At 37.2% G+C, this 27941-nt stretch overlaps 2 protein-coding genes across 4 annotated transcripts in view; one reads left to right on the plus strand and one right to left on the minus strand.

Annotated features, from left to right (window-relative positions):
• LOC133528796 (small G protein signaling modulator 2-like) overlaps window positions 1-27941 on the plus strand; it is a 172187-nt gene that overhangs the window by 125549 nt on the left and 18697 nt on the right. For 2 of the 3 annotated variants that reach the window (XM_061866263.1, XM_061866262.1), the window contains 10 exons: window positions 4292-4409; window positions 6031-6137; window positions 6541-6665; window positions 12438-12551; window positions 15391-15527; window positions 15798-15895; window positions 17566-17704; window positions 18004-18182; window positions 19197-19341; window positions 20236-20395. In XM_061866263.1, the coding sequence (XP_061722247.1) occupies window positions 4292-4409; window positions 6031-6137; window positions 6541-6665; window positions 12438-12551; window positions 15391-15527; window positions 15798-15895; window positions 17566-17704; window positions 18004-18182; window positions 19197-19341; window positions 20236-20395 (1322 nt within the window). The remainder of the gene's footprint in view (window positions 1-4291; window positions 4410-6030; window positions 6138-6540; window positions 6666-12437; window positions 12552-15390; window positions 15528-15797; window positions 15896-17565; window positions 17705-18003; window positions 18183-19196; window positions 19342-20235; window positions 20396-27941) is intronic. The other variant, XM_061866264.1, reaches the window with a different exon arrangement.
• On the minus strand, window positions 21911-27857 carry LOC133528799 (uncharacterized). Its single transcript, XM_061866268.1, has 6 exons — window positions 26805-27857; window positions 25786-25848; window positions 24574-24636; window positions 23952-24083; window positions 23416-23603; window positions 21911-22171 (listed from the first exon to the last, which is right to left on the minus strand). Exons 1-6 carry the CDS (start codon window positions 27076-27078, stop codon window positions 21914-21916), a joined length of 978 nt encoding a protein of 325 aa, XP_061722252.1. The 5' UTR covers window positions 27079-27857; the 3' UTR covers window positions 21911-21913.

A 27941-nucleotide genomic window follows, 5' to 3' on the forward strand; every position in this document is an offset into this window, starting at 1 on the left:
ACTTTAACTGACAGTTAAATTAGTAATTTAGCAATTGCGGTAGGTACTTACAACATTCAGATCGGCAATATATCGAAAACAATTTATTGCAGTCTATGGAGCACTTTTTATACATACGCTACGCTAACTACGCTAAAAAAACTCCTACAGCTGTAAATTAAAAGCTGGCAATATTTTTAAATATTGTACTAATATTTGTGAATGTTGAAGATTTCTAAGACTTCATAAGCTAAAAGTAATTGCCCTTGTTAGTAAATAATCTTTCTTTATTTTTTACAAATAATTAGGACTCGTGGTGGCGAGAATTTCTAACCGATGATCTGTTTTCGACATGGGTAAGCGTGACAGTTATCAAACTATCAATTTACGAAAAGTAAATCCGCGTATCAATGTTATGCCAACCAACTAACTACTCTGTGTAATGAAATTTTTACAAAGATTCCTCTGCCATAGCATCTGCGAAACAAAAATCGGCATAATTTAACTCGACGAATCATTAGGGCACCCTATTAGGGTTGTGGGCATGCCCATCGTGCCCACAACGGTGGATCCGCCCTTGTCATACTTACTAATAGCCCCGTTCAAGGCAGCGTATTATGACGGATGAGTAACTAAATTAAGCATTGGCCGACATGCTCTTAGCCGGTTGCCTTGCAAGCTAAATTAGAACCACTTCTCATCACTCAACTGAGCTGAAACTTCACATAATACATATGTAAGTTAGGTGACATATGCAAATGGTACCATCCAGTTGATCTGATGATGGGGAAAGGAGGTGGCCATGGGAACTCTGTGATGAAACAACGTAACCTACTTGTTTAGGTTTGTTAGAATTAAAGAGTATTAGTTATCTGTTGAAAGAAAAGTACAGTCAGCGGTAAAAGCTTGCATCAAAAATTAAACTTTTGACAAAAAACTTATTAAATTTTTTGTCAAAAGTTTCATTCATAACAAGTCCTTACATAGGCTGGTTGCGGCACAGTTGAGTGGTCTGTGGGTTGCGGTTTCGGGTCAGTAATGTACACATTTACTCGACAGTAACGAAATAAGTTCATTAGTGTGGTTACGAGTAGAACTCAGAGTGGTAAGTTTATTACGAGCGTTGCGTGCTGGAGTTACAAGTTTGGACGTCTATGTCTCCAGTCTATTACGATGTTACTTTCCCACATTGTTCTAGAGAGCCTCACAAGGTTAAATTAAGTATATCAATTTGTTTTTTTTAAATCGTTCCATTTTTTTATCACATTACGGTTGCCAAAGCTTGAATAATTAATCTTGAGGATTCTAGTGACTTTATCCATTCGAATCATGTTTTTAGAGTTCCGTAGCCAAATGGCAAAAAACGGAACCCTTATAGATTTGTTATGTCCGTCTGTCTGTCCGTTTATGTCACAGCCACTTTTTTCCGAAACCATAAGAGCTATACTGTTCAAACTTGGTAAGTAGATGTATTCTATGAACCGCATTAAGATTTTTACACAAAAAAAAAATTTGGGGGTTCCGCATACTTAGAACTGAAACTCAAAAAATCTTTTTTCATCAAACCCATACGTATGGGGTATCTATGGATAGGTCTTTAAAAATGATATTGAGGTTTCTAATATCATTTTTTTCTAAACTGAAGAGTTTGTGCGAGAGACACTTCCAAAGTGAAAAAATGTGTCCCCCCCCCCCCCCTGTAACTTCTAAAATAACAGAATAAAAAATCTAAAAAAAATATATGATATACATTACCATGCAAACTTCCACCGAAAACTGGTTTGAACGAGATCTAGTAAGTAGTTTTTTTTAATACGTCATAAATGGTACGGAACCCTTCATGGGCGAGTCCGACTCGCACTTGGCCGCTTTTTTTCACTTTCGCTCGATCGACAAAAGGCCTAAAACTTTACTTTTAAAATTTGTAACAGTTCATGTACAAAAGCTAAAAATATGAAAATTAGGTACTTCTAAAAATGCGCAATTTTATGTTCAAGAGATCTCATAGATTACTTTTTCTTGTTAAATCTAAGACAAATTCAAAAACTTGATATCCGCGGTCCCGAGCACGCTCATCCATTTCACTCACGCTTACGATTAGTGAGAGTGAGAGAAGAACATGAACCTACGGGGCCTTAAGCACAAACATTTTTTAATTCGGCCTGGAACTTGTCTCGGCACGTTTCGTCGTATTTTCGGACCCTCGTAGTTTCGTTATATTTTCACGCTGGGCGTTACTAGACAACTCTACTACTAATGCAGTTATTCTAGTTCGTTTTTTAGCGATCTTGATGTCTTTTTATTAAAAACACCTTTGAAAAATAAGTCACTGCAAATATGTATCATTATAAATCATATAAGATTCTTTACATTATTTTGCTTTCATATACATAGTTTTCAAAAAGCCACGTCAGATTTTTTTATGCAAAAAGAAACTATAGTACAGATTTATGCAACAGGTAATTACGAGTATATCAAGTCAAATTGGATGAATGCCTTGTCGTGTGCACTGGCGAATATTTCGCAAACATGGATAAAATTTTGTTTAATGCGAATTTATGTATTAGAATCGGCAACTCTCATACATACAATACATATAAACGCCCAAACACTATGATGCCCACATTGCCCACTGACCATCAGGCGGATTATGCTCCAGCTAGACCGTCGTCGTACATATAAAACATACGATTATTGAAACTATATTTAATCGTATAATAATTAGGTTTTCTTCCATTGTATTATTCAGTATTTTCATTCAATTCAAAGCTAATATTACACATTAAGCTAAGAGCAATAGCTATGAAAGCTAGTTATGAAAATTCACACATTGCGACTTATTTTCATAGCTCAGTACTTTACGTCGTATTTATGGTCACGTAAGTCGCGCGGTGGTAATGAAATAACTCCATTACGCTCATGCCGCTTTAGTAGAGCCTTAACGTGCGACGTGAAGGGAAAGCGCATTTTTAGACCACTTTCTAAGCGCCACTTACAGGCCAAGGGCGGTAATGGCACCTTGACCAGTGCCTTTGTTTTCATACCAGTACTTTTTCAGTTACTTACATTTCCGCAGGCGCTTTTACTACGTAAGGCGGCTTACATCTTTTTTTAAGTTCTTATGAAATGTTCCTTAGACGTTTTAAGATAAGTCCTACAGTTTATATTATATTGGAAAACGTGTTTCGTCTTGTACCTTGAATCAAAGGTTCTCAAGTATATTTTGCATAAAACAAGCAACAGTACTGTTTATTTGTTTACTTATTTAGTTGATTTTTTTTTAAAGATGTTCTGAGCCCTTTTCTTGTGTTGTGCTTTGATAAATTATAAGTTTACCTTTTTTTTATTTATTTATATCACAACAAATTACAAGCTACACGTATATCGAAACACGTAGACACAGTCATTCTTGACTTTGCTGTAAAGTTGGACCACGCTTAGTTTTCATGCCAAGCGCTATGTCAAGTGTGGAGCTTATATAGAGACATGTATTTATATGCATTCTTACTGGCAAGTTTATGTGCAAATTAGATTTCTGTTTGCAAGTTACTAAATGCTCTGATTTGGACGAAAATTATTCGGTTCTCTAACCCAGCTGTTTTCTGCGATCATTATCAGAGTGCGTAGACAAGATGCCTATGGTTCACGCTAGCGTAGCGTAGTTATCTCTCTCTCTACCACTCTTCCATATTAGTGCGATAGAGACAGTTGCGTTTCGTTCGCTACGGAGCGTTAACGATTGGCATCTTGTCTACGCACCCAGATTATAGGTTGGAATTTTTCTTGGCCTCCGATAGCTTAGTAGCCGAAAGCCAATATCTACACCGTGTTTTTATTGAATTCCGTTTACTTCGGGGTACCGGTAAGTTTGTTTAAGGAAACTATATGGCATAGTAAATTTAAAAAAAACTTTTTTTTTTTAATTATTTTTATTTTTATAAAAGGTAATTAAATGTTGCATATAGCGTTGTAACACGGGCATTACATTTAACTCAACGAAACAATTGAAAACTGTGACATATCAATGTTATTTTGAACATTAATCGTCCGAGATAGTCTTTACGTTTAATAGCAAATGTATTAACTCATATTTAACCCTAATCAATATGTAAACAGGCCCTAAGCCAAGTGTACACGCTCGTACGGGCCTTGTAAGATATAAATTAAATATTGATTATCTCCGAAATGGAGTTAATTAGAATACCGGTGTCTTTGAGAGAGTCACTTAATTTAAGCTCAGGGATGCACCCTTGAAAATTTACGGAATAAAAAAAACACGGTGTATAAAATATGAGTTTTTGTATTGTCACAGGTCCAACGCCACAGGATGTCAGCAGGCACGACCACACCACCGTCGGTGCGGCGGCCCATCCTCAATTTCGGGAGGAGCCTCAACACATCATCGGACGACAGTGGATCAGCAACCACTGGTACAAACATTTTTTTTACTTTGCGCTTTTCCCTATTGCACCTGATCTTATAATCTGTTATATCTAGGTAGATATAACAGATTGTTGTCAAAAAACATTATAGGAGCTATTTATAAGTAGGTACTTATAAATAGCTCCTATAATGTTTTTTGACAACAACGGTCATTAGCTAGCTCTGTTAGTAACCAGTCAAAAGGCACACCTATTATGTAGGTAACCTCGTGATGGAACAGTGTGTCTATAGCTCTTCTAAAACTGCAAATAACAATTTATTAAATGCAAATCGGTAACATTGGCCGAAAGACTTCTCGTGATTGGACAAGCGCGTAGCACATGTTGCCGATTAGGCAATACAATTGTATAAATATGTAACTTTTTTTTGCATAGTGTTGGTTAAGACTCGAGTCCTTTGAGTGCTGTGTTATGAAACTTGATTTTATATTTATCCTTCAGACTCTTAAATGTAAGGCGTAACTCAAATATCTTTCAACTTGTTAGAGACTCGAGCCCTTTTTAGGGAACAACAATATTTTTACGAAAAAATAAATTGCATTGTCTTCATGTAAAATTCATTCATCAAATTCATACAAAATTGTCTACCTAGCCATCGCCTATTTTCTTTACTGTCAAAGCGTAAAAGACTTATAAAATTGTTGACGGTGTCTTTATTCGGAGACTCGAGTCCTTTTAAGTTGCACTTAAAAAGAACTCGACTCGGGACTTAGAAAACTCGGAAGATTTTTAAGCGCTAAGACTTGTAAAAACGACGACTTTTCTTTTTCTTCGAGTTTAGACCCAAAAGATTCGAGTTTCTAGTGTTTCTACCAACACTACACAGCTCTGTAGGCGTGCGAAGCTCAGCAGGCTATTTTTATTAAGGTGAATAACACTGGCATAGAAATCATTATGCTATTATTCCGAAGTTTCTGATGTGTAACTTTTTGGTGAACTTCTTTCAAGTTTTTTTTTGTTATTCCACGTAGGCGTGGTAAGTAATATCCAAGTTTTGTTTGACTTTAGCAGTTCAGGGCCAATTGCTCCCAACGAAACTGCGACAATTTGTATTTTTTTGCTTTTTTGTTTTTTTATTATTATCATTTGATATTTACCAGTCGCTTTTCGGTGAAGGAAAACATCGTGAGGAAACCGGACTAATCCCAACAAGGCCTAGTTTACCCCTCTGGGTTGGAAGGTCAGATGGCAGTCGCTTTCGTAAAAACTAGTGCCTACGCCAAATCTTGGGAGTAGTTGTCAAGCGGACCCCAGGCTCCCATGAGCCGTGGCAAAATGCCGGGACAACGCGAGGAAGAAGAAGAAGAAGATTAAAATTTGTTATAATATATATATATCTACGTGACTCCGAGAAGTCTGATTTACTAATCAGGGCAGCTTATTTACGGTTTATTCAAATGGACCACTAGCAATTTTTTGTCGAAAATTCCTCGTCATTCTGTCACTAGTCAGACTACAGACACGGCTTTTGATAAAGCTACTCTTTATGTAGTGAAGCATGCTTATTAATCTTTGACTGAGAAAAACTGAATCTGAATGGTGTTGTTTATTATTTTTAAAGTATTTTAATAAAGTAAGTACCTAACAAATACATACTTGTTAACTTTAGGTGCCATCAATGCCGGTGGATCGACAGCGAAGGATTACGTGGAGAGTTTACACCAGAATTCACGTGCGGCGCTATTATATGGCAAGAACAATGTACGCGTACAACCGGTAAGTTTTCACATATCTCTCCCTAATTTTCTAGGGATTCCTATGGATAAAAATAAGATATGATTCGAATATACAGTCATCAAAGTATCGATCATAAATTATATGAACGCTAAGGACCCGGATTCATCAAATTACTTTAAAACTCAACTTTCAGATTAAAACACATCAAATAATAGTATCAGCAAAGCGAGTCTAATATCTTATCTTAACAAGAATAAGTAGGTTTACAAAATTCTTTCGCCTTTTTCGACTGTTATTCATCCAATTTTATCTCATCGCTGGCGTGGTTCCCGTGAAATCCAATTCCAATCGGCCAATTTTTAAAACTGAATCTATTTGGCATTTTTCCAAGTAAGCCAAAGCTAAGCTGGACGCCATGCTAATTCAAATATTGTAACTTCAGAAAGACGTAGCGGAACCCATGCCAGGCTACCTAAGCCTGCACCAGACCGCTGCAGGTCTGATCATTAAGTGGACCCCTAATCAGCTCATGAACGGCTACGCCGAGAGCGAAGGCGTTGACAAGAGGTATGTTGATGTTACACTTCAACCGAGGTATGAAGTCTCATAACTGCCCTATATACAGGTTGATTGAAGTAGTGTAGGTACTCTAGCTAGCCAAAACCTGATTCTGGCTACAAAGATTTGTAGATATATTAGTATATTTGTCGTACTCTAACAGTGGAAATATTATGCAAAAATGGTACATCTTATCGACCTTTCAATTTCTAAATTCTAGCTAACGCTCTATCGCTGCGTTAGAAATGCCAGAGCCGCTTTACTCTTAAGTGTTACGTTATAGTTAGTAGTTTGACTAGTTTGTTGCTTATTTTACCAGTTTAGATTTTTTCTAAATCTTTCGTTGTATTCGTTTATATATATGTAAATATATATAACTCATTATTTTATTGAATTTATTAGTAAAGCTAATAAACACTCCAACTCACGGCTCGGAAACCGTTTAATTTCCAAACCGTTATCATGTACTTGGCGCAAAACCTTTCAATTCCGGTTTTGTTCGTAAAACCGTAAAAGTTCTTGTCAGATTAACCGGTTTAAAACAATAACAACCGGTGTCTTCCTATGTCGGTGTCTTTGTTTACGCAACACACCACCAAGCCGGCTGGCCATATCGTCGCTCGTCGGATAAACCGGTTTTTTAGGTTACAAAAAAATTCTTAATACGTTCGCGTTCTTATTAAAGTTCGGAGGAAAACTGAAATAAACCGGTATTTTATAAACCGGTTCCGAGCCTTGCTTCTATGGTCTGAGTGTGATGTCTCTTTCTATACAACATTTTATTTCTACGCCGTACGCGTACTAGAATAGTTTAAAGTTAAAAACGAGCACAGCGATGTTGACGCGAGCATACGGCATTTGACTATTTTTGAGCGCACTAGCTTGACTAAAACTTATCTTATCTTATCTTCTGATTACCGGGGGCCCTTGCGGATACACTTCGACCCATAGGGATCTTTTGTGTAGTTGCCCCCTAAGGAAAGACCCATTAGCTACTCAAGAGCCTTTTTGACCATTTCCATGTGTCGGATGATGGAGCTTATGGGTAGCCTTTTGAATTCCTTTGGTTCCAGATAGCCTGCTCCAAAGTCTTTCATTCTTTGTCTGGCGAGGGCGTGACATTCACACATTAGGTGTGTTACTGTCTCTTCCTCTTCACCACACATTCGACAATCGGTGTTGTCAGAGTGTCCCATCCTGGCCAAAACCCCTTTGACCCCATAATGGCCCGTAAACACCCCTGTTATAATTTGGAGTTGTCTCCTGCTAAGTTTCCATAGCTTTTTGCTCCAACCGGAGTCTACTTCTTGTATGAAGAGCTTTGAGTGCTTTAGACCCGTCAGACTGTCCCATTCTTTTTGGTGTCTCGTCCTAGTGTGGTCTTTAATAGCCGTTATAATGGTTCCCTGTGAGAGCCCCACGAATGGTTCCGGACCTATGTGGTTACTTGCGGATCCGGCTCTGGCAAGTTCATCTGCATTTTCATTGCCTATGAATCCCTCGTGCCCTGGAATCCATACCAGTTGCACTCTATTTTGTCTTCCAAGCTCGTTCAGAGCTTGGACACCATTGTACACCAGTCTAGAGTCCACTCTGGGCGCCCTGAGCGCCTTGAGTGCAGCCTGACTGTCACTGAGTATATAGATATTCTTCCCTTGGGTTTGCCTAACTATATTCTCATGCACTGACATGCATGACTAAAACTTAATAAGCTTGTTGTTGCGTCACTCACTATAAGGACCATAATAATTTATAATTATAATACCGGTTCCGACCCTTGCTCCAAATGCACTCAAAAGCCATAATTTGACCATATTTCCAACTTCCGTGTCCAGCTCAAGTGGCTCCCTATACGTCTTCGTCGTAATTCTCATATTCTCAATCTTCTTTATAGCGTTCTTTTCAACCCCTCTACTCCCCCATATCTTAAAGAGCGTTTTACATATCTCTCCTCCGTCAGGCCTTCACGGAAATATCTACTTGTTCCCCCTCCATCCTCTACAAAATATTATACTGACTCTTTCACTTTTCGAGCTGTTCGGCTGTGGAACTGCCTGCCCTTAGATATTAGGTGTGCGAAAACTCTTCAAAGCTTTAAAACCCTACTGAAAAATCATTACTTGTCTCTTTCTTAATGATATGATATGATATGATATGATTTATTTATCTCACAATATACAATTTCACTTAAAACTACGCGTGGTAAATTCTTAGGAATTTATATTGTGATTGTCGGTTTGTCTTACTTTATATACATAGGAAAAAATGTGCCGCTGTGTTATATTATGTATGTATGTATATATATTTAGATATGTATCTAATATTTATTTATTTTAATATAGGTATGTATTGTTATATTTATATGTTTATTTAAATTGTAAATGTACTGTATGTACTGTCTGCTTGATGTATGTGTAATTTTCCTATTCCTCTAATTCATTCGTGCACTACCTGTTCTAAAAACTTACTGTTCTTTATATCCTGCTACCCTAAGGTTGTCTGGAAGAGATCGCTTACAGCGATAAGACCGCCTGTTGCTACCTTTCTTTACATTGTAAATCTGTTTTTTTTTTTTTTTTTTAATTTGTCTTCTTTGTGGTGCAATAAAGAATATTTATTTATTTATTTATTTATAAGGAGAGCGTCATTAGAAGTCAACTGCCGATGTACTGACTTATCCTTTACCATCGTATATCCTCGCGTTCTTATAAAAATTCAGTGTAAAACCGAAATAAACCGGTATTTATCGCTATTTTTAATACCGGTTCCGACCCTTGCTCCAAATGCACTCAAAAGCCATTTCCCGTTTTTCGAACCCAATGTTTACCAGTCTCTTAAGTACTCTAAAGTACTAACAGTCTGTAACACTTCACTGAAAACTGAAGTGCAAAGCTTGTACCTAATTACTACAAGTTTGTATCCACAAGCCTCTGGTTCGTGCCATTGTGTACTTTAATCCTTACTCCAAGTTTACTTTCTTTAATAATTTTATTTTCACGGCTTCTGTGAGCATAAAACTGCACCTTTTCTGTTTCTTGAATATTTGTTAACTGTTAAAAGTTGGAAGTTTGAGTTGTTTCAAACATGAGCTTTATTGAGCTTGGATTTCGCAAAGTTTTAAACCCGCGATTATAACTTAGTTATTAATTCGACTTGTGTTGAAAACAACACAAGTCGAATTCGTAAACAATACGAGTAATAGTTTTATGAATAGGTAATGTTTACGTGTCGTATAAAAAGTATCATACATATTAGCTGATAATAAAATGTGAAGTTGTGTTGTAATACTTTGTCATATGTTGTATGTTGCTTAATTTATGTTATGTGTGTGTGCACATTCAACTTGAATACCAATATAAAATGCTTATAATCTTACCATACAAATCTACATAGTAAATTGTGCGAAATGCGCGAAGGATCGATCTTCCATACAAATTTTAAATTCCACTCGTTTTTCTACAGATAAGTCTAGCAGCATTTAACAACAGGAAACGCCTTGTCTGTAATTTTCTGTACAAAACAGTCTGCCGATTTTTGCGGGGGAGAGGCACGTCAAATGTATAGGCATTTGTACGTAGCCATGTCAGATAAACGTTAGTCCACACAATACATATCACCACTGGCCTGGACAGAGAGGTACGCTTTTAAAGCCGACTCCAGGTTATTAAATCCTCCAAGGACAAAATTGGTATATCTAACATTTTACGTATTTCGGTATATACGTACCTTTAGCACCAAACCATAATTGCATGATCCCGGGTAATATCGGATTACGCACGAAATATTACCTGGCGCGGTGGTTAAACTTTGGCTTCGTCTGTAATTGAGAGTTGGAATTATAGCACATGATATCTCCAATTTCTCTCTACACGTGTTATGAGAAAATAGTTAGGTACGTTTTGTACAATATTTGTACGTTAATGTTAAAGTAGGTAAATAAAACGGCAATGTGCATAACACACCTTTTTGTTCTACGCTGTCTGTAGGTATGGTCTAAGAAAAAATATTGGAAACTTTAGCGCTTTGTCGCATTTTGAATTGACATTTTACAAGTTATTACCGCAATTATAATTTATATTTCGCATGGTTTGAGTACCTACGGTGACAGCTGACATCTCCATACAATTTATAACCTTATAACGCATTCATTCTTTTAAAATTATGGCTTCAGTCCAGTGGGTATTAGGAGCTTTAAATAGTTAGGTACGTTTTGTACAATATTTGTACGTTAATGTTAAAGTAGGTAAATAAAACGGCAATGTGCATAACACACCTTTTTGTTCTACGCTGTCTGTAGGTATGGTCTAAGAAAAAATATTGGAAACTTTAGCGCTTTGTCGCATTTTGAATTGACATTTTACAAGTTATTACCGCAATTATAATTTATATTTCGCATGGTTTGAGTACCTACGGTGACAGCTGACATCTCCATACAATTTATAACCTTATAACGCATTCATTCTTTTAAAATTATGGCTTCAGTCCAGTGGGTATTAGGAGCTTTAAATAGGTACGACGAAAGACAGTGTACGGTGATTTTATCAGCTCTTGTAAAGTGATAGCTAGACTTTACAAGTAGCGCGCGGAATACCGGCCGTTGACTCCAAAATGGTGGTTAAACGCGTTGCAAGATTATTTATCTATTTACTGCACACTATCACATTAGTTAACTGTATAGTAAGCTATCAATATTACACTTTTAACAATATTAATGATCAAAAAAACAAAGGAATTAATCATGAGGCGTGACTATCAAGATGGCGTTCGAACCGGAAGTCCACGACCCCTTAAAACGCAAAACTCGGAAAATTGTATTGAGATGACAACCACCATACCCAAGCCGTGTGAAATACTATAACGGATTAAAGTAACACTTCAGTCAGCGACAGTGTTGCTGCCTTCACAAGGGAAGAAAGGTATCTGGGGCCTGCTTCATGAAAGTAACTTTTACTACAAGCTACTAAACTTAAACTTTTAAACAAAACGAAGACCAATTCGAACGTGCACTGACATTAGACTGATATTAGAATGATATTGGAATCATATCAGTTAGCTGACATAGCACTAATACTTGTGCGGACAAGTCTGTGCGAAATGAACGTGCGAATCACAGCTAATAACTGATAATTATGATTCTAATATTGGTTTGATGTCAGTACACGTTCAAATTAGTCTTATAGTCTTTCTTAAATAAAACAATTTAATAGCCTGTACTCCAAATGGTATTTTAAAGGATAAAATGGAAAAAGTTATGCTTCCGGCAGGACTTGAACCCGCAACATCCGCAATCCATGCGTTGCTCTTAACCAATTGGGCTATGGAAGCCTACCAGAACCTCTCAAATCTTTCTATCTCTTCCCTTATGTATATACGCCTTAGCAACGCACGGATTGCGGAGTTTGCGAGTTCAAGTCCTGCTGGAAGTGTAACTTTTTCCAGTATCGCTTGCAGAGATTACTGCTTTAATAAAAAATTATGGTCCCATATTGACAAAATACAAACTTTCATGAAACGAGGCCATGTCATCGCTCTATCCCCGGATCAGTGACTTCACCGATCCGCTGTATTCTGAAATGTTGCTTTTTCTGCGATAAAGTACTTAAATGTATATCAGTGGCGGAGCGTCCATATAATTCACTTCACACCGGCTTATGTTATTTTCAAACAGATTAGTACTTTTACCAAATGGGCTCGGGCCTCCCTACGAATATATTTGACGCGCTGCCACTGGTTTATATCGGCCTCATGGACCAACTACATGTATATAGCTTTGTTGTGTAGTTTTCGCTGTCACCTAGTGCATGCGTCTGCCTGCCCTCACACATGTGTCATGTGCAGCACTGCGCCCTGCACTGTGTACAGGCGCCTTTGCTCTGGCCCCTTGTGTATAGACTGGTATGTTGAGTTTTATTTTATTTTTTAATATATCTTAGTTGCACTACCACACTTTGTTCCTATTCATATGCCGCCTTCAACCTATAAAAAGTGTAGCAGGATAGCCTAGGAAAAATTGCCCCCAGCGATTTTGGGCCGAAACTATAATCAAACGATGCCTTTTGGGGAGGTTATACTCTGCACAAAGTTTCATCCCTCTGTTACCCGCTGGGGGTGAAAAACACCCGATTAACCCCAAAACTGTTTTAATTATTTTTTCCTAAACTATGAAAGTGACGAATTTGAAATTTTGTACAAATATTAATAAGATTAAAAGCTATGTGCTAAAAAAATATTAACCCCCTAACCATTTAAATTCTTGTAAAAAAAACAAAAATAAAAAAAGAATCACCCTGTATATCAAGTTTGGCACATGGTACACACATCATTTTTTTTTTAAATGAACCAGTTTATATTCTACATTATACAAAAGTTTCATGGACCTACTCCAGAAGGAACATTGCGAAATTAATATGTATTGGCTGTTTGGTGCGTACTATTCATTGAACTCTCACTAAGAGCCTTGCATTATCAATAAACAAGGGCTTGCGATCGGACCGCTGCTCGTGCCCGATTTGAAAAAGGTGGGGATAAAGAAGTATGAATCAAACTCATTTGTATTTATAAAAACATTTTTAGGGTTCCGTAGTCAACTAGGAACCCTTGTAGTTTCGCCATGTCCGTCTGTCTGCCTGTCGGAGGCTTTGCTCCGTGGTCGTTAGTGCTAGAAAGCTGAAATTCGGCATGGATATATAAATCAATAAAGCCGACAAAGTCGTACAATAAAATCTTTAAATTTAATTTTTTTGAGGGTACCCCAAAAATTCACCCCTACACGTAAAGTGGGGGTGAATTTTTTTTTTGCTTCAATCCTACAGTGTGGGGTATCGTTGGAAAGGTATTTCAAAACTAATAGGGGTCTTCAACAAACATTTTTTGATAAAGTGAATATATTTGGAGATAACCGCTCCGAAAGAAAAAAAAATGTGTCCCCTCCCCTCTAACTTTTGAACCATAGGTCCAAAAAATATAAAAAAAATCGTGGAAGTAGAGCTTAAGAAAGACATTAAATGAAAACTATAGCGGACTTGATCAGTTTAGCTGTTTTTGAGTTATCGCAAAAAGTTTCCCCTTCATAGTAAAAAGACTTTAATTTGGTACTGATTGTGCAAATTTGCCTATTTGTTTAACTCGCGTGAAAGGTACCGTTTCATCCTTTGGTTAACAATTTACTATACTTTAAGCTCCAGTTTAGCTTATTGTGACGGAAGAGTAACTACGGAACCCTACACTGAGCGTGGCCCGACATGCTCTTGGCCGGTTTTTTAAATTATTTTGTTTTCGGGTCCGAGACGTTGCGTATTAAGCATGACATGAGTATAATGATTAGTGGCTACGAAATAGTACGTTTATTTTAATTTCGCCATGTTCCTTCTGGAGAAGGTCCATGAAACTTTTGTATAATGTAGAATATAAACTGGTTCATTTTTGAAAAAAAAATGGTGTGTGTACCATGAGCCAAACTTGATATACAGGGTGATTCTTTTTTTATTTTTGTTTTTTTTACAAGAATTTAAATGGTTAGGGGGTTAATATTTTTTTAGCACATAGCTTTTAGTCTTATTAATATTTGTACAAAATTTCAAATTCGTCACTTTCATAGTTTAGGAAAAAATAATTAAAACAGTTTTGGGGTTAATCGGGTGTTTTTCACCCCCAGGGGGTAACAGAGGGATGAAACTTTGTGCAGAGTATAACCTCCCCAAAAGGCATCGTTTGATTACAGTTTCGGCCCAAAATCGCTGGGGGCAATTTTTCCTAGGCTATCCTGCTACACCCTTTCAATCGTAATTGAAAACCGTGAAAGAAAAAGATTAAACAGAGTTTGAGTGAAATAATGACTAAAATATTGTAATTTCATCGGCCCATCATCATCCCTAGGGATGATGTCACGAAATCCTTTAATAAAATTACCGAAATGCAAATCTAGAAAAAAAATGACAGAGTAATCGAAACTGAATACTTTAAAAAAATAGGAATACATTTAAAACCATTCGCCGTATCGTTTTACCGGACTCAATCGACGGTTGTTTGTGAAAAATGTGGTTGTAGGGTATTATTTACAGCTCAGTTTTGTACGCAGCCCTCGTAATGGGTAATTGTCCTCGTCGGCGCGATTTGCATGCCCAAGTTAATTAATGTACCCCGTGGTGAGTTACCAATTCGAAACCTAGTTATTTTTTAGATGAAAAATATGAAAAAAAAGTCTGAACGGCATTGTTTCGCCGAATTCAATTAAACACTTCCAAATTTTTGTTTTCGACAAGGTTAAGTTATTGGAAAACTTAGAATGCTCGACATTCTCGCGGTTTATAGAGGAAATTGGAAAATTAATCGGCTCGTGCGAGATTTAAGCTGCGGCGTTTTGGATAATCTAATTATTCCTCCATTCCACGCCTACGAAGGCGCGTACTCTGTCATAGGAAATCTAGGTACAGTCGAGTTCATAAATATGTATACATTTCTTCACCTATTTATGAACTCTACTGTACCTACAGTTTATTAACGGCACTTTAAATCATGCCTATTGATAAATTGTCATTAGTTAACTAAACTAAGCGCTATCCCAAATACATTATGAAAAAAGTTTTCACTTCAAAAAAACTTTCGATTTTGCTTACTGATTTGATTATATGTACTGATGAGATGAAACACTACGTTGCAAGTTACGATGATATTACGGCATTCCTTTTACGACGACAAGGAAAAAGTAAAACTATGATAGAATGTTGTTCTACAGCGTGTACTGGGCGATGTCGCTGCAAGTGTGCGTGTGGGAGGTGGTGTATGTGCACGTGCACCGCGCGCCCGGCGCCGACGCGCTCATCCTCGTGGGGCAAGATGGCGTGCAGCGCCCGCCCATACACTTCCCTAAAGGTGAGCGTGGATGCAAGTGAGCATGTGGGAGTTGGTGAACACGTGCATCTCAGTGGTTCAGACTATTCTAGGTGATCCAGCGGTGGCAGCATGGTTCCATTTTTATCACTTGTCACTATGCCCGTCACTTTCACGCTTACGTACTTGTTAGAATATGACAGTCATGGTGACAAATGATAAAGAGCCTATTGAAAAAGAAACTATTTATATTTCATTTAGCGAAGTTATAAAGTACGTTTTGGAATTATTAAAATTAAATTTGTTACGCAGGTGGTCATCTTCTGTCATTTCTGAGCAACTTGGAAACAGGACTACTACCGCACGGACAACTCGATCCTCCACTTTGGTCACAAAGAGGAGCTGGAAAGGTAAAACACAATTCCTTTAAACATGTCACTTACAAGTGAACTTATGTATTGTTTTTGTTTAGTTAACTCTGGGATAGTTTCGGATGAAGTGATCTAAACGGTGTCCTGTCGTTTGGCCAAAAGATGTTTAGCAAATTGACACTTGGCAACCAACTACTGGCAAAATTATATTTTAGCAAATCATTTTTTGTACAACAATATTTTTGACAAATTATTCTTATTACCAAATAATTAACTAATAAAATTTCATTTCATAACAGATCTTTTTGACAAATGATTATTTAACAACAAAGTTAACAAATAAATCTATCATTGGTCAAAAAATGTTTGCTATAATGTATTATTTGACATGTGTTTCTGTACTAATCATTTATATTATGGGTCGAATTGAAACATTTAATTTTGAAACAAATCATATATTTTAATTATACATTTTACACACTTCAATCATCATTATTGTAATTTTAAATGAACTGACAGCGATTTTAATAATTTTACCTCTGAATAATCGTTTTCTTCAAACCAATATGCAATAGTTTTGCTATCTTCATCCTTGTTAAAATGTGCATTTTGTGCATACTTTTTAGCCATGCCGCTACTTTTGACTATCCTGAAAAAAAAAAGAAAATTAGTTGATAACTATTGCATGGAATAATTAAAAAGTAAAGATATTTAAGTTGCTCCACTTGAAATGTTGTAAGCGAGCGAGCCAGACCTGTCGGGGCAATCCGACTCGGATAGGTTAGGTTAGAAGCCTAAGGCGGGAGCAAAGCTCCCGCCTTAGGCTTCGAGGTTATTTTTTTTTTAACAACGCGAAAAATGTAAGCAACGATTGCTTGCTTGTCTTGCAACTAAGTAACTTACCTCAAAATAATCTGGCCCAAATGAAAATTGCAACCATGCAGAATAGTACCTTCAACACTGACGTTTTTATCAAATAACAATGTGTTACATGACATTTGGTGAATGTATAAATTTGCTAAACATATTACTAGGTGACATGAAAAATATAAAATTGATAATTTGTGTAGCCGCCGTGCAGGTCAGGATCTCGACGACTTAAATAAAACTTCGATTTATAATGAAGTGAAGTATAATCTTCCAAAGGGGTACTGGTTTACAAGGGTTCTTGTCAAAACGGTTCAATGTAGAAGATAGGTGTTGAAAGTATGGAGGATGATGCAAGAGTGATTTGCAATATTTGACTTGATCAGTACAAAAGGTTTAGATTTAAATGCTTCCAATTGGCCGCGATACAGATTATGTGGAGCGCTCCTATTGGTGCTTTTAAAAAGCCTCCGAATAATAGCCGAGCCCGACGGCTGCGTTTAGCTATTGCATTGATTTTTATATAATATTAAGTTGCAGTCGCAACAATTTGTATTTTGACATATTGTAATAATGTATTATTTACTAAATGATTATTTGTCAAGTGACTTTTTGTAAAATGATACATTTGCGGTATAACATATTTGCCAAATAATACTTTGGTGAAACGTTTTTTGTAAAATGAAAATTTGCCAACATTGTTTTGGTTAAATATTAGTGAACCGATCTAAACCAAAAGTCCATCCCCTGTTATATGACACTTAGTTTTCTACTGTAATTAATGTACACCTATCAAATGATAACAAATGAAATCCCAATTCTGAATCTTCGCGTTTCTTTAGGTGTTTGGGCGCGGCAAAGGACGCCGACGTCCGATGCCAAGCCTCTGTGAGAGCGGGGAGACCGATGAAACTGAGTGGGAAGAGGCCGCTGGAGATTACGTCTTCCGAATTGTCAACAACGCCATAGCCGACCGCGAAGGTAAGACGTAAAGCACAAAAATGTAGCACCTATTAAAGATCAACGACTTGAGTTGCTAATTAGATAATTGGTTATTATAGCCTCTGCTATATATTGCGAAAACGTTGATAAATGGCGTGTACTGGCAATAAGAGACTGGATTTTCTATTCCAGATTGATAATGTCATGCTGCCACATGCCTGAATGAGTAGGGCGATACCTTAGACATCAAGTTTTTTTTTTCTATTTAAAGGACATATTCTTAATAGTTTGACTATTTTTCCTTGACATAAAATAAAGTTTCATTGTAATATTTCCAGCAATGCGTCACTCACTCCTAGAGCGTTCCGTGCAGTCCCCACCGCGCACGCCACGACGCCCGCTAGCGTCCACTTCCACCACATCATCAGATTCCAGCACTATGTCCGTAGACTGCCCGCCATCCGCCGGCCTCAACGGCCATCCACCAGCGCTGATACAGCATCATCCGATAGAACAGGTATTCCAATATTATCCCAAGATTATGCTCGTTCGCTGCAGTCCTCATTGCGTCGTTGACTCGTGTCCATTTCCACAACGTCATCAGACACTTGCACCATATCCGTGTGTTGCCCGCCATCCGCCGGGCTCTGCGAGCACACGCCGGTGCTGATACAGCATCACCCAATAGAACAGGTATTACAACATTATCATTAGCCTAACCTAGGGGCACTCCTAGAGTGATAAATGCAGTCCCCATCCTACTACCCTCCCTTTTTAAAACTACACTCATCCGGCCCGTTATCAATGTCAGTTAAAAAACTACCAGATCTAATTAAAAAAAACTAGTTAAAGAAAGCCAGTTTATAAGAAAACTAAAAGAAATGCTTCCGAATAAAAGTTATTATTCTCTTGATGAATTTTTCGAAGATAAGTTTTAAGATAAATACTTTAATTGCATTAGGTATAAGGTAAGATTAAATTACATATATTGGTTGCTATGCCCTTGCAGGGCGCATGTTTGATTCATATAACTGTTATTTAATACCTGTATTGTACAACATGTATGCAAATAAAAAACTTTGAACTTTACACCGTGACGTCCATTGACATTCATTTCAACCTCATCACACTCCAGCAATAGGTATAGTTTAGCGCTACTGAACACTGGGCACAGATAGATCTGAGGCGCATCTCGTGACCGAGAGGGAACGAACTGAAACGTAGACACTATGCGATCAAGTGTCTTAACCTACTTAAGTAATTCCAAAATAATTGAGTTTAAATAAGTTTCCTCACCTTGCTCTTTATAGTATTTTTCAAACTCGATGGGTACGATAACAGGTGTCATCTTCATATAAATTATAACCTAAAAACGCCAAATCTTATAAAATTGTATTAAAATGACACCTGTCAGCGTACCCATCGAATTTGAAAAATACTTTAGTTACAAAAAAAACAAGACAATTTTTACTAGGAATACTTGTCGAAACACAACATAGTTTTTTTTTACTTTTTTTCTTATTTATTCCAGTCAGCGTCAATCGAGCTGGTGTGCAGTACGATGCGTCGGCAGATTATCTCCCGCGCGTTCTATGGTTGGCTGGCGTACTGCAGACATCTCTCCACCGTTCGCACACACTTGAGCGGCTTAGTACACGCAAATATTGTTCCGCGAGGTAATTACACCAGCAGCACACACCGTCCCCCACACGACGGCCAATAGACCTCTCCACCGACCGGTGGGGAGCGACCCGCCACAGCCGCCACAGCCGAAAGGCGGAAGCGGGCACTCATACCTCCCGCGACGGAGGTATCAAATGATATCCATCCATCATACTGATACCAACCACCTTATTCATGTTTATTAGAGACTATGTGAGATAAACATTTGTGTCGATATTTTCCAACAAACCTCTTCATTCTAAACTTTTTTGGACGATGGATGGACATGGATACTTGATTAGGAATTAGATATAAGTATGTTCAATTAGAGCTTTAGAGCAAGAGTTTTGATTATAAAAAATCCCTATTTTCATGAGCTCTAAAATATATAGATAATATAACAACATTTCGCCCAAAATATCGCTTCCGAATGCTTCTGAAACTAAATACTTCTGAAAACAAACTATCTAAGTATCCTACTTTTATTCTGATGACTTTTTATAGTCAAGATTAATTTATTTTTATGACATTATTGTCAAAGCAGAACTACAGACAGGGGGAGGAAACTAGAGCATTCGGGCTTACTCGGCTCCGTTCGGCTTAGCATTGCTCCGAGCAATTATTAGGGTTAGCAAAACCTGACGTTCCTTTGCGTCCACAACCACAGATAAGATAAATACATGAATTTTGACAACCCTAAATAGCCGAAAGGGATAGATTCATACATTAGATAGGGATTGATGATTCGGCCCTGAATCACTTTTATTTGTAGGAAGTTTCCTTTCTGTACGGTAGTACTATTATTTAATCTATGCTTCAGATTCCTATTATTTTCACAAAAACCAAGAGTAGCATCTTGCGATATTATGGTGGAAGGTTAAAAAATAAGTATATATTTCACTCTTCAGAGGGCACCGAGGGTGGTCTGACAGAGGAACGGTGGAGAGCCATGACGGATGAGCGCGGCGCCGTCAGCGATAAAGATGAGGTATACCGGTTGGTGTACTATGGTGGCGTACAGCACGACATACGGCGGGAAGTGTGGCCGTATCTACTTGGATATTATGAGTAAGTTTGAATTCGATAGAATACAGGACTATTTGTTAAGCATATGATTGAAATAAGGTTTTTATGATCCTTACTTACGTAAAACCAATATACGTGCCAATTAGGGATTGCAAACCGGATTGATTTTCAATCCGGCCGGATCCGGCCGGACCGGATCCGGATTGGTATAGGGATATTAAAGTACCCAGGTAGCAATTTTTCGTCGTCACGACGTCCATTCACGGTCATTTCAGACGCTAATGACGTCGCTACTTTCGTCGTACAGACGTTCGAAATGACGAACATATGTCATAGCCTCACGACGTCTCTAACGACGTCGTATTGGACGTCTAATAGTAACGTAATATGGACGTCTACCAACGTCGTTGGTAGGACGTCCAATAGTAACGTAATATGGACGTCTTCCAACGTCGTTGGTAGGACGTTCAATAGTAACGTAATATGGACGTCTTTTAACGTCGTTAGTAGGACGTCTTTTAGTAACGTAATACAGACGTCTTCCAACGTCGTTGGTAGGACGTTCAATAGTAACGTAATATGGACGTCTTTTAACGTCGTTAATAGGACGTCTTTTAGTAACGTAATATAGACGTCTTCCAACGTCGTTGGTAGGACGTTCAATAGTAACATAATATGGACGTCTTTTAACGTCGTTAGTAGGACGTCTTTTAGTAACGTAATTTAGACGTCTTCCAACGTCGTTGGTAGGACGTTCAATAGTAACGTAATATGGACGTCTTTTAACGTCGTTAGTAGGACGTCTTTTAGTAACGTAATATAGACGTCTCCTGTAGGGCAATTACGTAAAATTTCGTATGTACGTTGAGGCGATCCAAATGTAATTTTTCTACACAATGAATGCATTTGGATCGTCCTAACGTACGTACGCAGTATTACGTTGTTACAGTGTTACGTTACCCTGCTGTGTATGCAAGATACTACGACGTCTTCAAAAGAAGTCCTATTAACGACAAAATGACGTTCAATTGGCAAATACAATAGACGTCAATGGGACTTCAATTTAAGCCAGTTATCATTCGTTTATTGAAGATTCAATTGATATATTGCACATCCGAAATATTTTGCCAATTCATTAACTAAACTTATTATCATTAAGCAACCGTTACTTCCCAATGACGACTATTTGTCAATTGCATGCGACGCGATGCTGAACGGGGGCAAGAAAAATAAAAAACCCCAAATGTACATCAAGGAACTAGTAGTTTAATAATAACATATAAACTACATATTAACAAGGTACTTTTTAAGTATTTTAAGAGGCCAGTCAAATCGTCTTAATACCTTTATTTGATCCTAAATTTGTGTAATCCGAGTTTGCTCCATTCCAGAAGTTGTGGAACTTTTTTTGCTATTTTTAAGTTTTTTTCTTGTAGTTCAAAAACGGTACGTCCGACGGAAAATTTGATCTAGTCACGATAACAAATTACATCTCAGGATCCGAAAGAATATGAATTCGTAGTCAAAGATTGTAAACACGGCCGCCACTTTGAATTTCTTCTAAAATCCGAATTTGTTTTCACCAAAGTATGATCCACAACAAGCTTGCTGGCAGTGACATTGTAATTGATGGTGGGTTCCTTCTACATCGAATGGTTTTGCACACGCCCGGAGACGTAGTTCTGCAAATGGCTTCTTGTCTGATCTTTTACCGTAAAAGTTGTACTTGCTTGCCATAGAGTCAGACAATGCAACTTTCATAACTCTAGATACTTTATTATTAACGCCCTGTCCACCAAGGCTCTTGAAGTAGGCTACCTGTAAATATTTCTTATTACAAAAACATTCACAAACTTAACTATACTGCAGATCATAAAATAACGGGTTGGTATTTCTCTGAAATCGTATAAAAACCAATTTGTCTGTGTACAATTCGTTGAGTGTCAATTTTTTGTACTATTTGGTACCTGACATCGAAAAATTTGTACTTAACTTAAAATCGCTAAATATTGAAAATAAAGTGGTCAGCCATTCTGACGTCAGGTTGATAGGACCAAGTCCAGTTCCCCCTAGTTGTAGGGGTTATATCGATAGAATCCAACTTTTGACAAAGATTTAGTACCTAATTTGTACCTTTCATAATTATTCTTCTTATTGGGCATTTTCCACAATTAATAAAAATAAATTTAAAGAATAATACTTTCAAAGTGTTAGGGTTAGCGTTCTTCATGACTATTCCAAATTTCAAATCGATAGCTTAAGTACAAATACAAAATACAAATACAAATACAAATAGTTTTATTTCCAAAAAAAAAAAAATATTAGAGCAAGTTACAATTTATTCTGACCCCCACACTAGGCAAAGCCTGTCCCGTGAGGGAAATTATACGATTTACTTAAATATATTACATAAGCGGCTATTGGCTACCATGTTGAACAGAGAAAAAAAAAGTAGGATAAAAAAATTAAAATTAATAAAGCTTAGTAACAGATAATACAAGCAGATAACTTATAAGAGAAGCTTATAAAGCCTAATTCTTATTTAGTGTCAGCACAGTGTGTGTGGTGTGTGTGTGTGTGTGTGTGTGTGTGTGTGTGTGTGTTTGTGTGTGTGTGTGAAGTAGTTCTCGAGATATTTATCAATGTGACAGACGGACGGACAGACAGAGTGGCACCATAAGGGTTCCTTTAGTACTTTTATGGTAAGGAACCCTAAAAAGGTACTAAAACTTGGAGTAACATTCGTTATAAATATATGGTCCTGTCATCCTGACACTCGCTAAGAAACACATAGGTATTAAAACTTGGGTATTAAATTAAAAAACGTACTAGTTTGTACTTCATAAATAATAGATTCGGCAGTTATGACTCCTGCTTCCTAAAAACACGGGACTAGCCGGGTCCACACAGCGACCATAAGCACGAGGCAATATCCTCGCGCGTATGCTCGCTCTGTGTGGACCCGGCTACTTACGACGTTACGAGGCCATGCCGGTTATTATACCTATCCGGTACGCTTGTAGTTTCGATGATACTATCGCATTGACAAACTTAAAACTTACCACGTTAGCATGGTTTTCTTGTGACGTTAATAATTTTTCCACAATTTCCAACTCCTCCGAAGTTTTGATGGGAAATTTGAACTCTGGTTTTAAATCCAATCTTGTATGTTTTTCTCGCAAAATCGAGATGATTATATCATTCTGGGCCTTTATGTGGGTCAGTAGTGACACCACTGTATCTTGCAAACCTGAAAGACAGTTATGTTAATGTAATAATGTATTAGTGATGGGTCGCAGGTAAGATACCGAATGTATGTATGTATGTATGTATGTATAAATAATATAGCGGCAAAGTATTAACGTTCTACCAGCCGTGAACAACAAGCGTGTCTTAACCGTTTTGACGCCAATGATGGATATACATCATTATACGCGTCGCAGCGACGCGTCGCTGAGCTCGACTTCATGTCGCTGGCTTCGTGTAGCCGCGTTCGAATGCTATTTCATAGAAATACATAGAAACCAGTCAGTGACGCGACGACATGAAGTCGAGATCAGCTACGCGTAGTTGTGTTTCAACTTGTACCTTTACCTACCTTTTAATCCTTGACCGCACGATGGCGTTGCTGGCACGTCGCTGCCGAGATTCGGTGGTTGTTCTTTTCGCGACCAAGGACTACGTATGCGTGAAACCGGAGTTAGCCGCCCCTCGCCGTCTTCTGTTAAATCTGACAAGTCAAAAATATTAACAATACAAAACTTTTCCGGTACCTACCTATCAATAAATAAAGATGAATATACGTCATTTCTAAAAATCGTCCTAGTAGCTGGTTTGATATTGCACAAAAACCCTGCACTTTGTGACTATGCGCTGAAACTTGGTACAGTCGATTCTTAGCTGGTAGATCCAGACCGGGAGGGACATGCTTCTGCAGCAACAGGCAAGTCCATCCATGTAGGTTCCCAGTTGTTATTGACCTTCGTGCAACCCCAAGTAGACAGACAGGGCAGACTTTTGAACCAGCGAAGAATCAACGATGCCAAGTTTCAGCGCATAGTCACAAAGTGCAAGGTTCCCATACAACGGCGTGCAATATCAAACCAGCTATAGCTGTTTACACTGTAGAAATGAACATAGGAATGAACACCACACACATATTACACATACATGAACATGAAAATCAAACCACCGCAGATGGTTAAACATTGATATCTTACCTTGCAGGACACTGTTTGTCAAAACAGGAAGCCCGTCAACTACATTCAGCAATGAGAGGGTTTCTGTTGGCAAAAACATTAACATAATATGTATTATATTTATTTTCTATGAGTATTAATAATACAATGCACGCTTAGACCGACTTACCCAGTCCAGAATAAAAAAACCGGTCAAGTGAGAGTTCGTTTAACTCGCGCACCGAGGGTTCCGTACAAACTTTCAATTATCTCATGTAAAAATACAAAAGACTTAATGACCAGAAGTATACTAAGTATAATTGTGTACAGCGTCATCTATCGGCAAATTCGCAAACTAATTTGCGGGACCTGTGTACATATGTTGTTTTTTTTCTTTATCATTCGAAACGATTTCAAATTTTTTTGTTTTATTTGAAAAAAAGGTGTTTTTTGTGTAATCTCATACGAATTTCAAGTATAATTAACACCAGCAAAGGAGGTTAAATTGCAAATTAAATTTCGAAAGGTTTTTTAATAGTCACAAAAAAGTTTTCAAGATATAGGCATGATTATATTTTTTCTGCCCTCTGGGCGGAAAGCGTCAACTTTGCTCCCGCTGCGCTAAACGAAGTTGCCGCTTTCCGCCTCCGTCGAGCAGAAAAATAGTATGCGCACCACGGGAGGAAACGTAGGACATTCCATCCCGCGTGTTTGCCACCCTCGCCTTCGGCTCAGGTGACAATTTGTTTTACATTTCCCTTCATTAATGATTATTTTTCACTATGAAAAAATTAATCAATTTTTTTTTGAAATGTACATTTAAGATCTTTGAAACGATACCCCACTAGACCTAGTAATTTGAAATTTTGTCCTCTCTTCATATGGGGCATTTTTCATATTTAATAAAAATAAAATAGAAAAATAACACTTTCAATGTGTTTGGGTTAGCATTATTGATGACTATAATATTCCAAATCGATAGCGATGTGACAAACAGACAGACAGACGGACGGACGGACGGACAGAGTTGCACCATAAGGGTTCCTTTTGTACCTTTTTGGTACGACACCCTAAAAAATAAATCACCTGTGGTTATGTCGCCGCGAAATAAACTACCCGTCCCTTTGTAATTAATACAGTTAGAATAAGATGGGTAGTCTATCTAGCGGCGACATACTCTCGCGCCAATCATGTGCTAGGCTTACTGGTAAGAATAATATTCTATTAAGTATGTATTAATTATGATTTACTTACTTTCTGGTGTTGAAGGGGCTTCCCGGGAATCTCGGGTAATGTTTGGCTGAGCTTGACGGGTATCTGTACAAATACAAACCATAACATATTATTTTTGAGAGTTCTTTGTAATATCATACTTCTATATAAAAAAAAAAAACTACACAAAATATATCTATTTACTCTTGATATTAAAGGGTCCATACCAGAAAAGGAAAAACCTTCCATCTGTCTTTCCATGCCAAAACAGTGTTCTAACAAAAAGATAAATTTGACTAGAAGAAACACTTAATGGATATAACAGAGTAAGCAGTAAGCAGCTAGCTATATATATTGACCAAAATAAGTTTTTGTCAAAAATTTCATTTTTAGGGTTCCGTAGCCAAATGGCAAAAAACGGAACCCTTATAGATTCGTCATGTCCGTCTGTGTGTCCGATTATGTCACAGCCACTTTTTTCCGAAACTATAAGAGCTATACTGTTCAAACTTGATAAGTAGATGTATTCTATGAACCGCATTAAGATGTTTACACAAAAATAGAAAAAAAAAACAATAAATTTTGGGGGTTCCCCATACTTAGAACTGTGATAACAGATACATTGAAAATAATATTTAATTTGTATGAAAAAGAGAAAATCTGAAGATTTCATAATTTTTTAAAGTTGCTGAACAAATGTTGATCAGTTTGAGGAGTTACAATAATATGGTTTAATTATTTTCTAATGTTATAGGAAGCACCTGATATATCATATATTATATTTGCATGAGAACCATGGGACAAAAATACATTAAATAAACTGGCTGAAAGTTGTATGATTATGAGAAAGGAGCAACATAAAATGGCAGTTATGAAGTAAATTCTGACACTGCACACCTATGAAGTTGCTAAACTGAATATTGACAATATAAACCTTAGAAAAAAATGCTACTCTTACTATTCTGACACATGCAACAAGTATCTACAGCATCATAATTGTTCAATGTGGCGGGACTTAATTCATAAATAATAATGGCCCGTTGGCTATAACCTCAACTTACCTCTATAGTAAGCAGCAGCAGCTGTTTTGTTCAAGATTTTTTTCTTAATTGGTGGTGGCGTTATGTGACCGTCATCTTCATCGCTTGTGGAAATATATCTGTTATTTCTTTTCCGCTTAAAATTTGGTTCTTCTTCTGCTTCAGTCTGTAAGTCTGATGTCTCCTCGACCAGTTTCAGTTTTCTTTTGGCTTTATCTATATCGTCTTTACATGCAAATAAAATAAAAAATACACACAACATGCAAAAATAATACATGAACACAACATAATGCATCCCTCAGTCAATTAAAACAAGGTTATTGGTAAATATGTAGGATGGAGTAGGAACAGGGTAGTAAGTGGTTAGTAGCACAGTCAATTATCCATTTACCTGGACACTACAGAAGTTATGTTAATACAGACACAATGCAAGGTAAAATTATCCCAAAAATGCTGCTACTTGTCTCAGCAATAGGTTTATGAAAATGACCATAAGCTGTCCATCCATATTAATATTATAAGTGTGAAAGCAACTCTATCTTTCTGTCTCTTCGTCTGTGTATCGCTAAACTAATCGAAAATATTTTTTTTACCCGGTAATAAGTTTTACCCGGAACTTCACTAAATTATTGCTATACTGTTTGTAATTAAGATTACTGCTGAATATGTAAACTTACAAGATACTATAACAAATCCGAATAAATCCATAACACTGCTGTGACAATGACATTACCTACAGTAACGTAACATATTTTACTCAATATACCAACAAGAATACTACCTATATGTAGGTGTGTTGGTTTTTGTCCGGCACTAGTTTTCGTCCACTTGACGAAATTTGAATATAAACGTACTTTGCTGCACAAATTTGTACGTACCTATTGCAATCATTAATGTCAAAACAATATATCAATCTATTTACATAAAATTATATGTCGCAAATAGAAAATTAAAAATCAATTACATTAATTGATAATCTGTACGGAAATTAACGCAATGACTCTACATATTTTATCTTCGAAAAACTGAACTATCACAGAAAACGGAAACTTCCACCAACATTAGTAAGCGCTCGGTAAATCAAGAAATATTGCATCCAGATACCATACCTCTAAGTACGTGACTTATCAATAGCAAAATCCACGTGGTTCTTAAAAT

Source organism: Cydia pomonella, chromosome 20 (genome assembly GCF_033807575.1).
Source record: "Cydia pomonella isolate Wapato2018A chromosome 20, ilCydPomo1, whole genome shotgun sequence".
Taxonomy (NCBI): domain Eukaryota; kingdom Metazoa; phylum Arthropoda; class Insecta; order Lepidoptera; family Tortricidae; genus Cydia; species Cydia pomonella.

Bases quoted from the DNA above. Each gene is read 5' to 3' on its own strand.
- LOC133528799 (XM_061866268.1), bottom strand. From the start codon at position 27,078: ATGCATTATGTTGTGTTCATGTATTATTTTTGCATGTTGTGTGTATTT. The intron at 24,637-25,785 runs GTAAGTAAATCA...TTTTGCCAACAG, and splicing joins AGCCCCTTCAACACCAGAAA to AAACCCTCTCATTGCTGAAT. The intron at 22,172-23,415 runs GTAAGTTTTAAG...AAATATTTACAG, and splicing joins AAGAAAACCATGCTAACGTG to GTAGCCTACTTCAAGAGCCT.